Source organism: Amphiura filiformis, chromosome 11 (assembly GCF_039555335.1).
Source record: "Amphiura filiformis chromosome 11, Afil_fr2py, whole genome shotgun sequence".
Classification (NCBI taxonomy): Eukaryota; Metazoa; Echinodermata; class Ophiuroidea; order Amphilepidida; family Amphiuridae; genus Amphiura; species Amphiura filiformis.
Window position 1 is genome coordinate 21,090,538 of NC_092638.1, and position 19,004 is coordinate 21,109,541.

Genomic DNA, 19,004 nt, shown 5'->3' on the forward strand with positions numbered 1-19,004 from the left:
CTATGATATAAAGCTATCTTCAGTAGATAGCAGAGGCTTCACCATGCTATAAAGCTATCTTCAGTAGATAGCACAGGCTTCACCATGCTATAAAGCTATCTTCAGTAGATCGCACATGCTTCACCATGCTATGAAGCTATCTTCAGTAGATAGCACATGCTTCACCATGCTATAAAGCTATCGTCAGTAGATAGCACATGCTTCACCATGCTAGAAAGCTATCTATAGTAGATAGCGCGTCATCTCACAATGCTACAAAGCTATCTTCAGTAGATAGCATGGGGTTCACTATACTGTAAAGTTCAGTAGATAACAAGCGGTTTCACTGTTACAGAGTTATCATAATTTTATAGCAACGGGTTCAATAATAAACTTAATTCATCAGCATGAATGACAACGTTCTGAAGACAGCAACATAAGTAATCGTTCACTCTTCTATGAACCTTTCATGTCTTCAAAAATATACTCCCGTAACTGCAACAACAGGCATTAAATACAATTGGTTTTATTTTTTTCAGATATGAAACATTGGTTTATGACACTTGTTCTTCACACAGGTCGTGACGATCGAAGCAGAACAGAAATTAGTACATTTTGGCACCCACGGAGGTATTTACATTGATATTGCCACAAAAAGCAATCAGCTGAAGCAATAACAACAATAGAGTCTCCAACATTGAACGAATTTTATTCTTATGTATTTTTTATTGTTGTCTGGTTCACTAGACCTTTTAGGTCATAATTTCTAATAATACCTCTAATTGCCACTGAACCCCGCTCTGACTTTTACTTCATGGATAGTAGGCCTACCGCTACTTATTTCCTGTTTGTGCTGCCTGTCTAAACACCAAATCCAACTTTAACGGTGTTGAAAAAAAACGAGCAAAAATTGTATCATCAGTCATCGCGCTACAAGATTGAGGCCATGGCAGGTCTACCAGATGATTGCATGATTCCATAGGTATTCCAACGATGGATAATTTTGTGGCATGGTCTTCCACAGGGTATCCACTATACGAGATAGTCAGCAAGTTTCCTCTACCAGTCTTAGCTAAGCTGGTGGCTGGTACTGATACGGGGAGTCATGCCTTATCAGGTGTAATTTATCGTCTCAAACGCTTGTTACGAATACACATTATTACGGCACAGACTATGCCATTGGATGGGTCTACTGCTGAGAAGCTTTGCATACCCAAGGATTACAGAGGACTCTTCAAGGTTTGTATTTTATGATTGATAGCCTATAATAATTGATTCTCGAGAAATTATCATCACGTTTCAATAAATGGGGAGTTTCTACGGTATACGTCAAAAATCCGAATTACATTTATATTGCGTTATATGCTAATTATTTTTAACAATATTATACCGAGGTACAACTAAATGTGCTTCAAATAAACATAACACAAACAGAAATTCCTCACATACGTAACCCGTCATCAATCTAAACCTGCTCATGTTCTGACATTTTGATTGACGCACCCATGTGCAGCATCTTGTTAGCCCCAATTTGATACCGCATTATTGCTACTGACCAGAGGATGATTTAAGCACTTCCCAGCAAGTCTTGCGGTTAGCACAGCTGTGTGAGTGAACATGACACCACTGCCCGCCCACTGCATACACACGTGCATTGTTAAATTTGAATTTGGACAGATCTATTTACAATAAAAACACCTTCAAAAAGTTGGTCGATTTCACATTTTATGTTATCTACAGAAGGTGTGAATTATCCTTCATGCATACATCACTTTAGATCTGAAATCGACCAAGTAATAATGACACACGGGCAATTCTAAAACAACATCTTTTGCACAGAGTTCAATGGGATTTGAAAAGTAAAATGGCAGTTGAAACTCTAGTGATAACACTTTTACAGTGCATGATGGGGCTTCCTTAAATCATCCTCTGGCTACTGACAAAGATTGATTGACCAGTATTTGAAATTTGGTGCTATCCCAAGAGCCCGTACAAAGCGCGGTTTATTCATTATTGTAAAGTTGAAATTTGAATTGTTACACTGCTTTACCGCAGCTGTATACGCGGGCATGGTGCGGTCGTTTCGGGCATGTCATGGTCACGCTCTGCCATTTACCTTTGAGCTCTGCAAATGTGCGTGCTCCTTTTAATTTGAAACTTTTAAATAGTGCATCAAATTTCATAAAGGCCCTACTACATGTAGTATCAATCTTTGTCAATTTAGAGCTTTTGGTAGCTAATCAAATTGGAGCTAAAAACTTTCTGCACACAATCGTATCAATAAAATTGCCACAAAATGCGCAGGTTAAATTTATGACGTGTTACATAAGTGAGGCCTTTCTTTTTGTGTTGTATTTATATAACTCTCATATCTCTTTTTATGTGTATAGATTTTACCATTAAAAGATGATATGTATCAAGATATATGCATGGAAGATATCATCCAGTACCAACCAAGATACATCAAGGTTTTGGAACGGGTTGATCACATCACTTCAGCACCGTGGATTAAACTCAATAGCGGAGATATGGTGGAGGTGGTGGGCATCAAGACAATGGCTAGGAAGAGTGGCGTTCAGAAATGTCTTAGGTAAAGCACCTTATAGACGAATCCAACGAGCCAAGTCATGGTCAGGATTTGGTCGGCCATTATTGGGTCCCCGCATGCACCAAACTGGTGTTGTGAGTGCCCAATTGGGTGGATTAAACCCGCTTAAAATTCGATGTTAGATTATTTTGTGTTGTAAACTGTCACCATTCTTTTGTCTATAGGTGCCCAGCAAACACAAAAAACGTTTTAAAAACGTTTTAAATAAGTTATATTTTGGCTTTTGGTTTAGGTAAAACGTTTTAATAACATTAAAATGTCGGGTTATATAAAGGTCATGATAACGTTTTAAAACGTTTTGTATGAAAACACACTACAACAATATTTTTAAATGTTTTCAAAAATGTTATTGTAAACTATTTTTGCAAACATTTTTGCCAAATATTGTGTCAATACTTAAATAACATTATGTTAAAATATTTGAACCCAGCAAACACAGAAATGTTCTTAAAATGTTTTTTCAAAACCTTTTAATAACATTTAAATGTCGGGTTATATAAAGGTCATGAAAACGTTTTTAAAACGTTATTGAAAATATTTTGGGCAAACATTTTTTGCAAAATATTTTTTCAACCCCAAAATAACATTCTGTTTAGAATGATTTGTATCAAGTTTTCAAGAATGTCTTTGGAATGTTATTAAAACGTTTTTATACCCTTTATATAACCCGACATTTTAATGTTTTTTGTAAAACATTTGTGTTTGCTGCACAGTAAATTACCAACAAATGTTTTTTAATGTTATGAAAACGTTTTATACCATTAATGTACCCTTTATATAACCCGACATTTAAACGTTTTCTGACAACCTTTTATAACCTTTTGCGAATGATGTCGAAAACGTTTTGTGGTTGCTGGGTGTAACACGGGTGATAGAATGCAGTTTAAAATACCCTCCAAGGCCGCACCATTTCACATTTTAGGTGAGATAGAGCCGACGGGGACCCAGCTAATGGCTGCCATTGAGGTGTAGGAATGCGTGAAATTGGGTTCGTCTATAGAAGCTTACGCGACGCGGCGATTGTTGAATTTATGTTCCAATCGTTGCGTCATCCACGAGCGATCGGATTTTGATCAATCATATAAATTATTCTTGTCCAAGACAACAAGAAACGATCCAGCTCATTGGTCAGATTTCAGTCGATTCGTCGCTAGCGGTTAGAGAATAAATTCAACTTACCACCACTAACAGAGACGTAGCCCTACTATGTTCTCAGCGCAGTGGCGCAACTAGGGTTGGTAGCGCCCGAGGCAAGAAACAAACAGAATCGATGCTGAATTGGTCAATTTGGCGCCCCCTATAAGGGTGGCGCCCGGCCCCTGCCCCTAGTTACGCCACTGCCTCAGCGTGGGACAAAGCGATACCTCAGCGTGGGACAAAGCGATACCTCGGTTTTTACCTCACAAAGTATGTTTAAGTATACAGTGTTACGAGTCGCCCGGGTTCATTTCCCGGATGAGCCCCCAATTTTGTTACCAGTCGAACAGACTCAAGGCCAAAATCCCCTCTTACCCAAATTCACACGAATGCACAACCATACACTGTTTGATTAAGCTAACAAAATCAGAGTTTTTAATTGAAAGCAAAATATGATTGGTACAATATATGACAACAAATGCATATACAAAAATAATCACACAATTACAATGATTAATTTAACTACTCAGTAATTAACCAGCAGTCTTCTTCTTGATGATAACTTGTTCATTTACAATATTCTTGTCGGCTGATCCTGGTGTTCACTTGTCCTGCGAAAATCAGCGAAGTCCATTGTACACTTGCATATATCCGTGCGTATAAAATTCTCACACGAAAATGGTGCTGCTTTCTCCAAATATTTATCTCCTTGCGCAGTTATCCTAACACTTAACTCCCTGCGCCGTTATCCTAACACCTCCAGGAAATAGGCTTCTTTAACACTGCTTCACTTGACAGATGTGTTGTTTAATACAAACCAGACTCCAGCAAGTCTCTCAAACTCTCCTTCGTTACTATATTAAAATAGCACATTATTGGCTATGTATACTGGTTTAAATGTACCTCTTTTGAAGCACAACAATGACAACACGTAGAGAGTTTACAATCTCTAATGACATTCTGCCAAGAACAAACTCACTTCTCCTTCCACTTTTGTATTCCTCAAAAAAAAAAACATGATCTATTAATAGACCATTCTGTTATATTACAACACTTCCTGTGTGTGATTCCCCATGATGTCATCTACTTAAGGTATATTCTTGGGGTTTCCCAGGATTAATTATACACATTAACCTTTCACATTACATTACATCACTTCCTGGGGTTTTTCCTAATGGTGCAATACACTGAAGTGGGGATTTCCAAGTTCCAAACATAGATCTGACTTTGTTTACAGTAAGTTCGGGGGAATCCCAAATGACTTTACACGCCAACTCTTGCAAGTGCAAGGGGCTTTCCCATCTCATGAAATACTTTCAGCTTGTAAACAAAGTTAAATAATTAAGTTAAATTACTCAGGTCACATCACAACAGGCCCTGTCCGAACACCCAGCTGCCAATGATTGTTGTCAAAAGAACTTCAAGCGGAATAATTTGTCTCTCTCCATGTTTAATAGTATGTCTTCTATTTGTACTCCTTTTTGTACCATATGCATAGGCCATCTGATTCGGTCATGTCGTATATAGTTTAAACTATCTTTTATCAGGTTGCAGAATTCAACTTGCACATTCGTGTTAAATCCCGATTGTCGAGGTAAATTTCAAGTGATTGAGGATGACACGGAGTACACATTATCAGATCTGGTGACCCGTTTCCCGCTTCCTCAGAGAGTAACTTTGGTAAAGCAGGAAAGACACAGCCATGAATTGTTGCAGTTTGTTTATACATCAAAGGAAAATCAAATGGCACCACTGTTACTGAAAGGACAGAGTCAGGAAGAATACATCGTAGGTACGTAGAGACACTGGAAATCATTGGTAGCCCTATCATGCGCTTTTCCTTTTCGCTGCTATTCCGAAGATTATTTCGAACACGTTTTTAACTGCATATACATTAGAGAATGAATTTGGAGAAAACCTTCTGATTATTACAAACACTTGCTGAGCAGCAAGACCTTCCCTCTAAGCTTTTAATCCGATAAGCTGATTATCTATTTGTTTTCATCAATTGGAAGACATTCTTTGATGTATTACTATACTGAGCTCAATCATCTGAAATTACTGGAGCGTGAGCCACCCAGGCTGGTGGCTCAGCATAGTATTTTATTAACAGAAGGTTTTCTCCCAATTCGTTTCCTAATGATATTTGGGTCTGCTATACCGAAAGTAAAATCAGTATTTTGAAGAGCTTGTTTCCAAATCATGTTAAGTCCACAAACACATGTTTCTGATTTACCTGTGCAATATTGCAATGGGTTGTGATGCTATAGGTATCGTAATTTTAGTTGGATGCACCATTACAAAGCAAACAGTGGGTGGATGCACAGTAACAATACTGTGTGAGGCCTTTGTTTCCCAAATGATAACAATTATCTGCATATTGTTAAGCAGCATTGTTGTGGTAAATATAAATGGCTTGTTGATGGTACAAATCATTGTTGCTAATGTCAAACTTATGAAAGTTATTGTGATTGTATCACACAAGTAAATGAGAAATATGTGGTTGTGGACATAATTTGGAAACAAGCTCTTCATTTTTTTTGTGGGACATGAGAGCATATCCTATACACCAAATTGCATTCTGAATACAATGAATGTCCTTTTGATACAAAATAATTGTGAATTTTTTAAAATTCGGGACAGGGCTATAATACAAATTTAATGGCAAATTATACAAAATTGATATTTTTGATATCTAATAGTCCTCGAAGTGAACTTTATACCTAAAACCTAAATATCTTTTAGGGAAAATGCATATCTTCAATATACGAAAGGTCAAAATTTTCAAATGATGAACGGCTTTTCCTCCCAGCTACATATACTTTAAGTACATAATCATTAGATAATTTTTTATAAAGTTTACTTCGAGGACTGTTGAATGTCAAAATATCAATTTTGAATGATTTGTCAGAAAGACATTCCTCGTCAGAATCCAATTTGATGTGTCTGATGTGCTCTCATGTCCTGCAAAAATACTGTGCAAACGTTGCTATCCGATCCCTTAAAGACATTAAATTTATGGTGAACTGATACCGTATTTAATCGTTCCTCTTATCTTCATTCACAGGCGAGGAGTTAAACGGCCACAATGGTATTGTAGCTCACGTTGATGCCAACCTGAGGTTTCATCTTCCTAAAGTGGTAGTCCATTCTCCAAGAAATCCTGTGAAACCAAAAGATTCAGCTAGCCTTCGTATGAACTCAAAATCCATTGATGGCGACGACGACGACGACTTCATACTTCGTGTGGATTATCTGATATGTACAGAAATGGACAAGCTCATCTTCTGTAAACCACGGTATCAAATATTTGTCGACCTCGCTCTTCCTCGACGACCTTCTGCACTAACCCAGACCGCGACACATCTGGCACCGCCCATGGGTCTCGCAGATGAACCAATATATGTGAATATTGCAAGAATATTACAGAAAGCACGGGATCCCGTAACGTCCTCAGTGGTGGGAGTGCATGACAGGACTCTTACTCCTGATAGGATTGGAGAGCGACTACCAATGATGACCCCGGAGGACATGGGTGCTTTTAGTAAGTGCTTACCATAATGTGGGTTTTTGAATTATTACAAATTCAAAACATCGGCGGGATAAAAGTGGGGCGTATCAAGCGGGGGTGTGGACAAAGTCCAGGTGCCACGAGGATTCAGGGACCCCAAGCAAAAGTGATTGGGATTGGGCTGATAGGATATGTTACAGGGTCCGCACTATTCCTTTTTCCATGGGCCCCGAGGCTACGCCCCTGGCTAAAAGTTGGGTTCTTGAAGGATCGAGGACTGCGCGTGCAATGATTGTAAAGCGGAGCGATCAGATTTTGTTTTCAAAGTTGCATCTCAATGATTTCCTACAAGATCAAGAGTCAATGAATGAAACTAATTCTATAAATTTGGCGATACGACTAGACAAAATAATAAAAGAATACAACTTGTTTCGCTGTCATTAATGCATCATTACCCTTCAACTTGAGTACTGAACTGAATTCCTTTTGTTCTTAACCATGCTACAGTGAATCCACATGCAAGACGGCCTGTTTCAAGTTCTGACGACTACGCCAGTCTCAGTAGTAAGTGTGGCCGAGTGGATAAGGCGCCCGACTCATAATCCATAGATTGCGAGTTCGAGCCCCGCTCGTGCCAACGTGTTGTGTCCTTGGGCAAGGCACTTTATCCTCATTGCCTACTGGGGGATGGGGTTGGGTTGGATTGGATGTTTGTATAGTTGTTTGTTTTAAATGAAATATTGGCGCTGATTAAGCTGCTGCCTGCAAATTGCATTGTGTCTGTTTAGATGTGTTTAATGTACAATTCTAGCAATTTGACCTGCGGGTCACTATTAGTGTTTGAAATAAAACCTTCCTTTAAGTGAACCAAACACAATCAAACGTTTCAAATGATTGTTGTCAATTAATGATAGGCATATCATATGGTATAGATTTCTTTGAAAAGTATATATCTGGCGGTATAATGCACATCGAGAAACCGGTGTTTTCGCCGGCTGTTGGGTACTTCGGACTGCTTTCGGACATCTCTGATGGATGGAGTTGGGTGGATTGGGGTAAATGGTGTGGGTGTGTGTGGATGGGGGTGTGGGGTGTGCTCTAAGATTTGATACTGTTTACTGAGAGCCTAAGATCAAAGTCTATTAGGGGCTGTGCAATAATTATGAGCCCTGGGGGAGGGCAAGACATTTTTGGCTAGCCGAAAGGGGGGGGAGCAATTTTTGGCAAGCCGAGAGGAGGGGGCAAGCGATTTTTGGCACACATTCTTGGGCGCCTTTTAAATAAAACGCTCTAAAAAGGCTTAGGAAAACCGTACGGAAACGCTTAAATATGCAAATTTTCCTGCCCGCTGCGCTCACAACATGTAGGCCTATATAGACCATTTAAGGTTTGCAAATTGGGATCCCAAAATTTGGCATGTGGAAGGGGGGGCAAAGAATTTTGGCGGGCTGAGAGGGGGTGGGGGCAAGCGATTTTGGCGGACCGAGGGGAGGGGCAAGCGATTTTGGCGAGCCGTTTGGACATTTTACCCCCCCCCCCCCGGATCTTAATTATTGCACAGCCCCTTAAAATTAGTATGTTTAGAATTTGGTGTAAAATTGAATCGTATTTTCAGGTGATGATGATGATGATGACTACGAAGATGTTGACGTGCCCATTCAACCTACCAATGAGGGGGAGAAGGAGGATAATGTCACGGTAAGCGGAGGAAAACCATGCGTTGATGGGGCGGGGTGTTCATTGAAAGTAGCTTACCCTCAGACAGAATTTCAGCGCGGGCGAAAATATTTGTGGTCAACAATTTCACAAATCATGTCAGCAAAACGGTGACCCTGTAATTTAAGTTAGTTAGAAATGTGTTTTGGTATACGTTGATGTTTTATGCCTTTTCGCTATCTACAGAAGATAGCATTCGGGCTCTAATTGATAAAATAAAAAAAAAAAATAAGTCATACATTTAGCAGAACGCGTCTTATAGGGAAGTCATTTGGTATATTCTAAACGTTTCATGTATGTTTGTTGTTGTTGTTTTTTTTTTTTGTTGTTGTTGGTTTTTTTTTTTTGCTATTTGCACAAGATAGCATTTTACGGCAAATGTACCCCGGTACCCAATCGGGGGATTGTGGACATAGCCATACGGCTAGCGAAGCGAGCAAAAAATTTGAGAACAGTCCGGAATCGAGACCCGTGCCCCGACTTTTGAAAACTAGCAGTACACACTACTTGAGGCAGGTCAATTCGTCAAATATTTGATTGAAATTCTGTTCAGTTTCTGCGAAAACAAGTCCCAGATATTCCAAAATACTTGTATGCGTTTTTACAGAGCTCGTTCTGTTTATTCAGTGAATGAGTGAATGAGCATCATCATTCAAATTCACTTCATTCGGCTGCGAAGCAGGCGACTACAAAGTTTCTCCATGTACTACGATTTAAAGCCAATTAAGTGGTAATGGCATCTGGCATTAAAAAGTTGTTGAAGTCCCCCAACAGTTTTTGCACATAAGAGAAGTAGAATGTTCTTTGTCTTCAAGGTCTTCTTTTACCGTGTAGAAAGCATATCTTCTGCAGGGTTTATCTTCCTGCATCCTCAGGATATGTTCCAGTTGTCGTGATTCAAAGGTACACCCCAGATGTCACGATGTTATATCATGGTAAACCAACTTATCTATATTTATCAACAGGTCCGGGTAGAACAACAATCTTTCAACTTACAAATAAATCCAAATGAATACAGTCAAGAAACTTCAGATTCGTCACTTAATAATTGGACACATACGGGTAAGTGGAATGCAATAAATCCATTGGCCTACAAGCGCCGCTTACAGCACAAATGAAAATCCTTCAACATAATTATTAAAAAAACCGTTTTAAGACATTTTCTCACAATGCGAACTACTGAACCAATACCAGGCTTGTTTGTACCCATTTTAATGCATTTTTCATGCTGATTCCAAATATGGCCATAAAAATATAAAATTCTGAATTTTTTGAATTTTTAAAGTAAATTTGAAACTTGTCTATACGGTCGATCGAGAAGGTTAAATTACCCTCATATCTCGGCACACACCCCACATCCTAATCCTGATGCACCCATAAACAGAAACACTTAGGCCGTACATGACTACATGTACACAGTCCACACACAATTACAAAGTGCATTTTCCATACCCAGGGTTTCCGGTGAAAACTACCCGAGACACATATCATACATTACAGACATTTGTGCCATTGTGGGGGTGGGGGGGGGCTGTATTCGGGGATGATTAGGCCAAGTAAAAAAAAGTTAGTTTCTCGTTCCGCCCGCATCGCTTTTTTTAGCTGCCTCATCCAAAAAGGTTTTTCTTTCTTTTGTTTGTATGTGTATGCCAGCACACATTATTTATAACGTTTCCTTAAAATAGTTATACCAGCAAGAAAGTTTTAATTTTGCCAAGTCCAGCTGTCTATTTCTATAATTTTATTGATAGCTGATCGGTCACTTTGTTACAAAATTATATGTAAAACTAATGTTGGTGTTTATACTTGATGATACCATGCTGCAGGTGAAGAAGAGAAGGAAATGGAGGATGTTTATGAACCGGACTATGCAAACATTGACAAGCTAACAGAACCTACTAGTAGTAGTATCACGGTAGTTGGAGACGAGGACCCAGACCAGAGCGAGGCGGAGAATATGGTAATTGAGTAATGTAATGACGAGAGCCGAAAATTATACCGGACAATTAGGACCGAAGAATAACCAAATTAAAAATTGACCGATGTACATTAAGAGATCGGATACCGACGTTTGTAGGCCTACTTTTTATTTTTGTGGGACCTGAGAGCATATCAGATACACCAAATTGCATTCTGAATACGAGAAATGTCCATCTGATATTAAATCATTTTGATTTTTTGAAATTCGCGAAGCATGATAAGTACAAATTTTATGGCAAATTATCAAAAATTGATATTTTAAACATTTAACAGTCCTCAAAGTAAACTTTATAAATATAATGATATGTAATTTAAGTGTATGTAGCTGGGAGGAAAAGCCGACCATCATTTGAACATTTTGACCTTTTGTACGAATGATATACATTTTTTCCCAAAAGACCTAATTTTTAGGTCTTTTTGCTATAAAATATGTATTATATCGCGAATTTCAAAAAATCAAAATGATTTGATATCATCAGGACATTCCTCGTATTCCACAGGTCGTATGAATGTAATCATTTGGTTGTCTTGATGTGCTCTCATGTCCCACCAAAAAAAAAAATACTGTGCAAACGTCGCTATCCCATAATATTTTAATAAATGTACAACATTTCTATTCATACAGGCCATAAAACAACAATCATTTGATTTAGAAATGGATCTAAAAGAATGTAAGCAACAAATGTCGGATACTTCACCTCATGACGATAACCCAGATGAGCAGACGGCCCATGTCAAGACTACCGATTTTCTTACATCCAATTGTAGCATCTCATCATCAGAATCGCCAGCTAAAGACCTGCCGGATCTTGTACTCAACATACACACGGTAAGGCGGGTCCGACTCCTGCATTTAGTGGCGTAGCCTGCACATTTTCAGAGGGTGGACAAAGGGGGGGGGGCCTTAAAATCTTAAATATCGGGCCGGCCACAATCTCAGAGGGGGCTAGAATTTTCACGGGGGGGGGGGGGAGGGCAGCTGCAGCAGATCCCATTTTTTATAATAAGATGAAGGTTGCAGCATGAATTCACTATAGCTGGGGAATTGCCAGTTTTACTACTTTGGTGAAAGCAATAATTTTCTCCTGACAGATATATGAACAGAATTTGTAGACTCTCTGTGTTGGGATTCTGTGTTTCTTCAAAGAAAGATACCTGTGAGCCAAGCAGATTGCATAGCCAATAATGTGCTATTAGAGCAACAACGAGGAATATTTTGAATACAAGAAAGTGACCTCCTTCGCAAGGGACTAATATTCTTCTGTCGACTTTGGAGTTTGGTTTATAAACAACACATCTGTCAATAAATTGGATCAGTGCAAGAAATGCCCCTTTTTTTAAATTGTCATCTGTGCGAGGATTTTATATGCAAAGGATATTCAAATTCAAGCGTATAGTGGACTCCCTCTAACACAAATGAATCAGGGTATACATCAGTCGTCCATAACATTGAGTGCAACATAACTGACCATACTGTATATGCACTTATCATTCATGTGCAAAATTCATTATCATTTATTACTTTTTATTAAATATTTAGATATTGTTAACTTAATTAAACAGTGTGTTATTGTTGTGTATTCGTGTAAGAACTGGGAAAGGGTGGTTTTGGCCTTGAGTTATTACCATGATTACGGCTCATAACAAATTTAAAAAATAAAGTAGTGCTGTATTTTTCAGCAGTCAAGTTAGCTCAATCGATAAGGCGTTCGACTCTAGTGAGAGAGGTTGCGGGTTCGAACTCTGGTGGTGCCTAGTAAGCTCACATGGAAAAATTAAGTCAGCTTGAAATTCCCATGGATAAGGACCTCACTGCTAATTTGTCTCGTTGTAACCCATACAGTTAGCAGCCTGGTCAACCGATTCTTTAGAAATGCTTAGTCGCGCTGAAAGTCGATCGATACATGTTAAAATCAGCACAATTCAGAGATACACCTTTTTGCTATGAAATTAATTTTCTCGGTCAAATATAAAGCAATATATTTTTTTTCTTCAGTAATGTCAGTTAAAAACTTGGTGCTTGGATATACATTTTTTTTTTACAAATCCTGGTGTTAAAATTAAGCATCAAATTGTGTCTTAGTGTGATATTTTTGATTTTTATAGGCCTTCAGTTCGCACGCGAGCTTTTTACGGAATTCATTTTTTAGCGTCTCAAACTAATATAGTTTGCTAAATAAAGATATTTCCCACCTCTGTAAAGCACATCGTGTGGGTCTATATATTATAGTTTTGTTAGAATTTCCGTTTTATTTTACCCTTTTTCCCTTCATACTCCGAAAATGTCTAACTCATTACTTTTATCTCGAGAGCAACCAACAGAAATAGTCGATATTTCCTTTGTTGTTTATCCAGGTCAATTTTCCATTGAAAGCAAATTGCCCGACCAGCGATTTGGTAGCCCAAATCCCCAATTGAGTGTTCTGGTTAAACATGATCAGTAGGAGCGCTATTATAATAGGCCTGGGAATTTCTTTGCTATATTGAAGTTCTAGCAACACTGTAGCCATGCCGGTATTCCTATTAAACCCAGGGATATCGATCCACAATGCTAGTATTTATAGCCTTAGATTTCACTCGTTGATTTTGAAAAATGGTCAGCCGGCAGTTAAAATAGTGAAATGAAAACGCAAATTCTGACAAAACTATGATATATCGCTCACGGTGATGTGCGTTAGAAAGTTGGGAAAAATCCTTCATTAGCGAACTATTGAAACTTTGAAAAGCTAAAAGGTTGATCCAAAAAAGGCTCATGAACAGAGTTTAAGCCTATCAAAATCGAAAATCTTACACTAAATGACTAAATTTCACGCCTAAGTTTAACACTAGAATTTGAAAAAAATACAGTATCAAGCACTACAATTTTTCCTGACATTTACTGAAAAAAATGAAAATGATTGCTTTTCATTTGGCCGAGAAAATAAATTTTACATCGAAAAGGTGTAACTAAAAATTTAGCTCATTTCAACACCAAATTCGATCGTTTGTATTGCCTCATTAAATGACTGAGTGAGCCTTGCCAAACAAAAGAATCGGTTGTGCAGGCTGCTAACTGCATACGAAACTCGGGGAGCTGATCCTGGTTGCGAAGGTTATTTGTGGAATGTCGAGCGCTCTTGAAGCAGCAAATTTGTTGTTTAATAGTTTGTGGAATGATGTGGGGCCGTAGTGGTCAGCGACAACCTGTAAAGTGTGCTGAGGCTTGTGGATCAACGTATAGGCATTGTGCCTGTGCGTAGCGCACTATAAATCACTGCGCTTTTTTTTCTGGAATCGGGATTAATCCGTGTTGAGGGAGGCAAATCTGAAAATTTTGTATTTTTGTTTCAGGGGATATTGGATAATTAAAATAATTCTGTCTTTTATAAATGTGTGCATTGTTTTTCAGATTTATCCCAAAGATAGAAGGCAATTGGAAAAGTGCACTGTGGAAGAAGTAGCCAATATTCTACGCACATTGCTCAACCTTGATGACACCGTACTGCAGGAGTTTCGATATAATAGCATCGATGGTGAACTCCTGTGTTCTCTCGATGAGAACATTCTGAAAACAGACTTAAAGCTGAGTAGATTGCAAATTAATAAACTACTGAGATTTATTAAAGGCTGGCGACCAAATTTTGGTGCGTCACAGAGATAGACCTTCTTAAGTTTGCATCAGAGACCGAGCTGGTGTGGGTCACAGTGAGTGAGTGTATCGGTATGGATGGGAAAATCAAATCTTGTTATATGCATTCTGGTTATATTTTGTAGGGTTTGTTGCACCGTTCTTGAGTTATTACCAAAACGGTCAAAGGTAAAAAATTTGGCCCCATAGCAGCTAAATGTGTGAAAATGCTGTAACTTTAGTAAGAAAACTCTCAAAAATACAGTAGATCAGGTCTATTCATGTGTTTGTTAAAGAAATCCTGACTGCTATGGACTCAGGTACAACTTTTAAAACAGCCTCTTTTCTTACACAATAACCATTGTGACTGAATGCAATGTGTGATGCAATAAATTGGTCCACATGTGTAAATGAAATAGGCTATACATACCCTTTTACATTTCGTAAAATATTTTTCGACTTATTTTAAAAAGTATAGGGAGGAAGTTGTGGACCCCCCTATATTTTATACAGAACCCATATCATTCCTCTTTTGTGTCAGCTTTATTTGTATCAATATCAACAAGAAGTTACTAACCAAAGACTTTGACGTGAAGTGTCGTCGATCTGGCGTCGATCCTTGAGGAAGGTGTATTCAAGGATCACAGTGACACCTGCATTAGTAAGAAAACTCTCAAAAATACAGTAGATCAGGTTTATTCCTGTGTTTGTCAAAGAAAACCTGACTGCTATGGACTCAGGTACAACTTTTAAACTTTTAAACTTTTAAAATTTTCAGTACAAACACTGCTATGTCATCTCCCTGAAGGGAACATAATTGATGATACTAAAACCATAACATCATGAAATTCATCCAAATTACGATTTTGTCATTTTTGGAAAAAACACACATGTGCTTAAATGATGTGCATATCAGGAAACATAAAAGCAACCCAATAAAGACAAAACCTGTAATTCAAAATACCGGTGAAATGGAAGTATAACATATTATATGTATTCTTGCTAAGGCCAAAAAACAAAGTACACTGTATGTCTCAAAGCTGCCACTCCCATTTGTTTTGCAGTGTGCATTTGTCTTGGAGTTATTGACCAATAATAAGCCCAATCACCATTATAACTTCCGGTTTTTGAGGAGTTTTGGGACACTTTGACCTCTGACATATCGGGGAAATTGCTGTAATTATTAATAATTAATTAATTATTGTCATAATGTTATCATTAAAAATAAATAACTAATTTATTTATTCAATAACAATGTTTTTTGGGTTTGTTTTCATTCTTGTAAAACATTTTAGATTATTATGCACAAAAACCAATTTTTCTGAATTTTGCCAATAGGTCAGAGGGCAAAGTGTCCCAAAACTGCAAAAACTGTCCCACAATGCATTGCAAACTTCCAATGCCGATTGGGCTTATTGTTTGCAATTATTTTTACAACAATGCAAGTCTGGAGAGGGTGGAGGGGCAAAAACCGCATTCATTTTACAATCTTCACACGTTTAAGACATATTCCTTTTTTGCCTTAGGCGAGGCATTCAATTTCAGAAACCAAATCATGGTTAACATATGAACAGTGGAGTAGTCAGGACATTTTCAGAGGGGGGAGGTAAACATATGTGCGAAATATCAACCTGAAAGATCAACTTTGGCCAATATTTAAAATAGCTTTTAACAAACATAATCAAGGACATTAATTGTGATTGTGACATGATCTGGTCCATGGGGGCCAAAGGATGTATTTTTGAAAATTGAGTTACTTTAATTATTACATTATACATACAATAGGCTATCATGCTTTGTTCTGAAGTTTTTTGATGCCTAATTTCTTATGTATTTTATTGTTTTTTGCTCCATATTTTTACCTTTATCTCAGTTTCAAATTTGCCGCCTTTGGCCCCCATGGACCAGATTGTGTTACAGTTTATAGGATGTCATTAAAATCTTGGTTTGTCCCCTTATGCCAAACATTGTGTATAGAATATCTGCTTTCCCTTCAATTGTATAAGAATATTCCAGACATTTTTGAATAATAGAATAAGAGTATTATATACAGACCATAACCTTGATTCTATGAGTTTATTTATTGCTTTACAAATTCAGCATACAAGACACAGAACACATCAACGACAAGTTCAAAGTTCTACACTTCACATAATTATTCACAAGCTTTCAGCTAAATTGACAAGACAATTATTGTTGAACAATGCTTATCAAAACAACAAATCATTCCCCTTTCATTTGTCCAATTGTACCTTTGGTATCAAATTCATAATGATACTTTTCCAATCCTTTTGATGTATTTATTCTGAAGGGCTGTTTTCCTAATACCCTTCAAGAAAACCTGCAGGACAAAAGCCATTACAAACAAGAAATGTCTTCAAAAAGACATTACAATACAATATTGAGTCCTTGTTTCTTTATTAATGACCTTCCCGTAGGAACTCAACAACAACCCATAATAGGAGAGGGTTACCGCTCATACTACCCCCATCCACAGTCTACGCCAAGCTGGCACACTTGCATGTGACATAAACGACAGTATCACCCATATGTGAGCTGCTCCCACAAAATGAGTGTAAAGTCGCAAGCTTGGGGTTTTGAGACGTTCCAGCTGTTGTGTTCATGTTCTTTGTTTGAAGACACCTGTATTGGCAGTGGTATGGTCCTTTGTGAATGGGGACAGAATTGAATTATTTCCCCATTCACAAAGGATGTACCACTGACTATACAGGTGTCTTCAAACAAAGAACAACAACTCAACAATTGGAAGGTCTCGAAACTCCCAACTTAAAAAAAATGACTTTGCGTTCATTTTGTGGAAACAAGTCACATATAATGTGATTAATGTCACCACTATAAAGACAGCCTGTCTGAATACTGGTCTGTACCCTGTGCCAACACCCCGGACCAATACCCTGTCACCACATTACCATATACATGCAGTAAGTTTACATAGTGATGTTACACATCGACACAAACACACAACATTACCTTTACATTGGATCTATAATTACATTATTACTTTTTCATCATCATGAAAACAAGACATGTTTTTGGTTTATAAACTTTGGATATATCTAAACATATAAATAGGCATATTTCTCTACACTCTAATTTCGTACTAATTCATTTTGTGAATAGAATCCCTATTCATTTATTTTTGATCCAGTAACTATTCGTTTTGATGAGATATACTATTCATTTTGATTAGGTATATTATCACTTTCATGCTTTGAACCGACAATCTTATCAAAATGAATAGTTTCAGTTTTATTTTAACAGGTAACTATTCAGATCTCCAACTCATTATTTGACAAGATTACTCACATCATTTTGAAAAGATTCTGTTAAGTCTCCCTCTGACAAGATAAACTATTCAAATTTCATTTTATTCACCTATTCATTTTTGACAGGATAACTATTGTGAGGTTTCTATTTTAGCACTTAAAGAGGAAGCCCTGCCAGAGCAATTTTTCTGGGGTGAACCAACCCTGCCTGGTTATCAAATTAATAAATGACAGGTGCTAATTGATGCAATAACATTAAAACATCAATTAGCATCTGTCAAATTCAGGGATATCCTTGTCACTGATTAATTTGATAATTGGGCAGGTTTAGTTCACCCCAGAACTGCTCTGGCGGGGCTTTCTCTTTAAACAGTTAATTTCAGTTCCCAGGGGTGTAGGTGGGGGAGTGGGTGAAAAGGTCAAATCTTCCATTTCTGTAAACATTCAATTTCAGTCACAACAGAGAAACAGAGCCAATTGTTCTCGCAACAAAAAACAATTTAGACATAAAATGCACACTTAAACAACATGTTTTTGGACTCAAGAATATGCACACATAACCAAGTTGTTTTCCAGTACATTGGCTAAGTTGGTCGAGTACAATTTGTACATGTTGGTCTATTATTTGTGACAGATTTGTGTTGAATGTATCTAGTCTATTTTCAGTCTTTGCACATAAAAAGAGAGCCCTTGTCTGTAGGAGTACATATGAAATCAGCTGAACACTCCTTTGATCCTCTGGTCAATATGCGCATAGTGTGACGCATCATGCAACACTGATCACACACACCAGCGTGGTATTTTGCATTTAGATGCAAAGGACTTGAATGCTGGACCCAATAGGTGCAAAGGACTTGACTGCTGGACCCAAATTATATCAATTGATCTGTGACATCTGGGAAAAAGGTCTACTGGCTTGATTTGCAATATGCAATCTTCAACAACATCATACAGTCTTGAAACAGGTTCCAATAAGTTTGGTAATTAAGAACTAAAGCTATTTTAATTTGTCAAAACCAAGTGAAGAAACTTATAACAAGCTTTGAAAAAGTCAGTGGTTCACTGACGAAACTGTTAGCAAGAAAATAGTAAGTTTCTACAATTGGTTTTGACAAATTAAAAACTCTTACAGTAATTATGTATTATGTTACCTTTTTGATATAATTTTACTATGTAAGG

General features: G+C 37.7%; 1 protein-coding gene across 1 annotated transcript; it reads left to right on the forward strand.

Annotated features, from left to right (window-relative positions):
- Nucleotides 1-969: 969 nt before the first annotated feature.
- On the forward strand, nt 970-16,598 carry LOC140164537 (uncharacterized). The gene is made up of 10 exons (XM_072187839.1): nt 970-1,218; nt 2,370-2,569; nt 5,272-5,516; nt 6,792-7,268; nt 7,743-7,799; nt 8,851-8,933; nt 9,917-10,013; nt 10,778-10,911; nt 11,557-11,760; nt 14,320-16,598. The coding sequence occupies exons 1-10, from the start codon at nt 973-975 to the stop codon at nt 14,569-14,571; spliced, it is 1,995 nt and encodes a 664-aa protein (XP_072043940.1). The 5' UTR covers nt 970-972; the 3' UTR covers nt 14,572-16,598.
- The last annotated feature ends 2,406 nt before the right edge of the window (nt 16,599-19,004 follow it).

Bases quoted from the DNA above. Each gene is read 5' to 3' on its own strand.
- LOC140164537 (XM_072187839.1), top strand. From the start codon at position 973: ATGGATAATTTTGTGGCATGGTCTTCCACAGGGTATCCACTATACGAG. The intron at 2,570-5,271 runs GTAAAGCACCTT...ATCTTTTATCAG, and splicing joins GGCGTTCAGAAATGTCTTAG to GTTGCAGAATTCAACTTGCA. The intron at 8,934-9,916 runs GTAAGCGGAGGA...ATTTATCAACAG, and splicing joins AGAAGGAGGATAATGTCACG to GTCCGGGTAGAACAACAATC.